General features: G+C 55.4%; 1 protein-coding gene across 1 annotated transcript; it reads left to right on the forward strand.

The window, feature by feature from the left end:
- Nucleotides 1-1429, forward strand: H310_07287 (hypothetical protein). Its single transcript, XM_008872652.1, has one exon. It carries the CDS (start codon nt 8-10, stop codon nt 950-952), a length of 945 nt encoding a protein of 314 aa, XP_008870874.1. The 5' UTR covers nt 1-7; the 3' UTR covers nt 953-1429.
- The last annotated feature ends 132 nt before the right edge of the window (nt 1430-1561 follow it).

The following is a 1561-nucleotide window of genomic DNA, read 5'->3' on the forward strand; positions in this document are numbered from 1 at the left end:
AGGAGCGATGGTCGTTCGGCGGTTCCTTCATGGCAGCGGCGACGAGCGCGAGGAGCCCGTAGGCATGCTCTTCGTGTACACGGCGGCCTTGTCCATGTCGGTGGGGATGTCGTTGGCTTCGTGCTTCACCGTGTTCAAGTGGAGCGACGTGATGCGTGACGCAGGTCACGGCGCCATGTTTATGGTATTCGTGTCCGAGGGGCTGTGGTCGATCATGTCCCTCGTTCGAAACTTTGCCGTGTACTTCAACGACCGCCAAGACACGATGGACAGCTCGACGATCTTGCGGCTGTCAGTTCCTTGTGAAGTCTTCTTCAACGCGACGTCGCTGTGGTTCATCCTCATTGCGTACGAGATCCATCGGAGGGCCCTGCGGCCTCGCTCCGAGCGCAGTAGCCGTGCCGCCATGTTGCGTTACTGCATTGGCATCTACGGCATTGCTGCGTGCTTGATGGCAACGCTATTCATCTTGGACGTGACGGGCTTTCAGATTGAAGAGCTCGATGACGATACAGGCAAGCCCAAGAAGGAGCCCATCGCGGAATTCGTGCTGGGGAACTTGTCCTGGGCAACGTGGGGCATTCGGTTTGCGTCAGTTCTGTTTGCGGGGGCGATGGCCGTCCAGCTCTTCCGCAAGAAACACCATGTGGCCTATCAGAAGCTCCCCATGGCCCTCGTGTGGATTGTTGTGGTTTTCTGTCTCCTCAACACCCCCTACCTCGTCCTCGAGCCCCTGTGTGACTTTGAAGTTATACACATCGCCGGCATCCCGTGGATGCCCAGCGCCCTCAAGTGCGCCACGTACTTGCACGGCGCTGTCATTGCAGTTATCTTGGGTCAATCGGTCGCTGGCTTTGACTTGTTTTTTCAAGTCCGGCGGCGAATCCGTCGCCCGTCCAAAGCCATCGATTTCTTTGTGCTTTCGGAAAGTCGAAGTGCCATTATGAGTTGAATATGGAGACCTTTGGAGGTATGCGTACAAGTGGATCGATTGCCTGTGTTGAGCTCGTGGATGGCACACGGCGACGTCGCGACTGCAGGCAAGTACGCATCGGAGAAAGGCAAAACACAGCGTCTCCATGACCAGCGTTTGAAAGGTTCGACGACGTTGGGGAATGTGGTTCGAGCGCGGTCTGTCGTAGAGAAGCAGTGCCTCATGACTTTGACGATCATCATGCTGAGGTGGCCAACGGACAGACTGCACGCAGAATGCGCAGGCTGGTCCATGAGTCGGAATATATCGACTTCTCGCAAACACACAATGTCTTCTACCCGTCCCAACACTTCATCTCTCACATGTACTGTAGTCTCGATGGCCCCGATTCAACAAGCCATGGGACGCTAACCCATGGCTTGTTGCACGAGGTCCGCGCTGTCGGACCGGGTGAAATGGCTCGAATCACCTTGCACGAACCAAGGAACAAAGAAAATGCACCAACGTGGCAGAATGAGACTGAGTCACACATTGATGTGACGTGGCCTTCGCTGCAACTGACTACGACATGAGGAAAAAGCCTCTAAAAGGCACAAAAAACCTCCTACTGTTGCAGGACCATCCTGC

Source organism: Aphanomyces invadans (assembly GCF_000520115.1).
Source record: "Aphanomyces invadans strain NJM9701 unplaced genomic scaffold supercont1.13, whole genome shotgun sequence".
NCBI lineage: Eukaryota > Oomycota > Saprolegniomycetes > Saprolegniales > Verrucalvaceae > Aphanomyces > Aphanomyces invadans.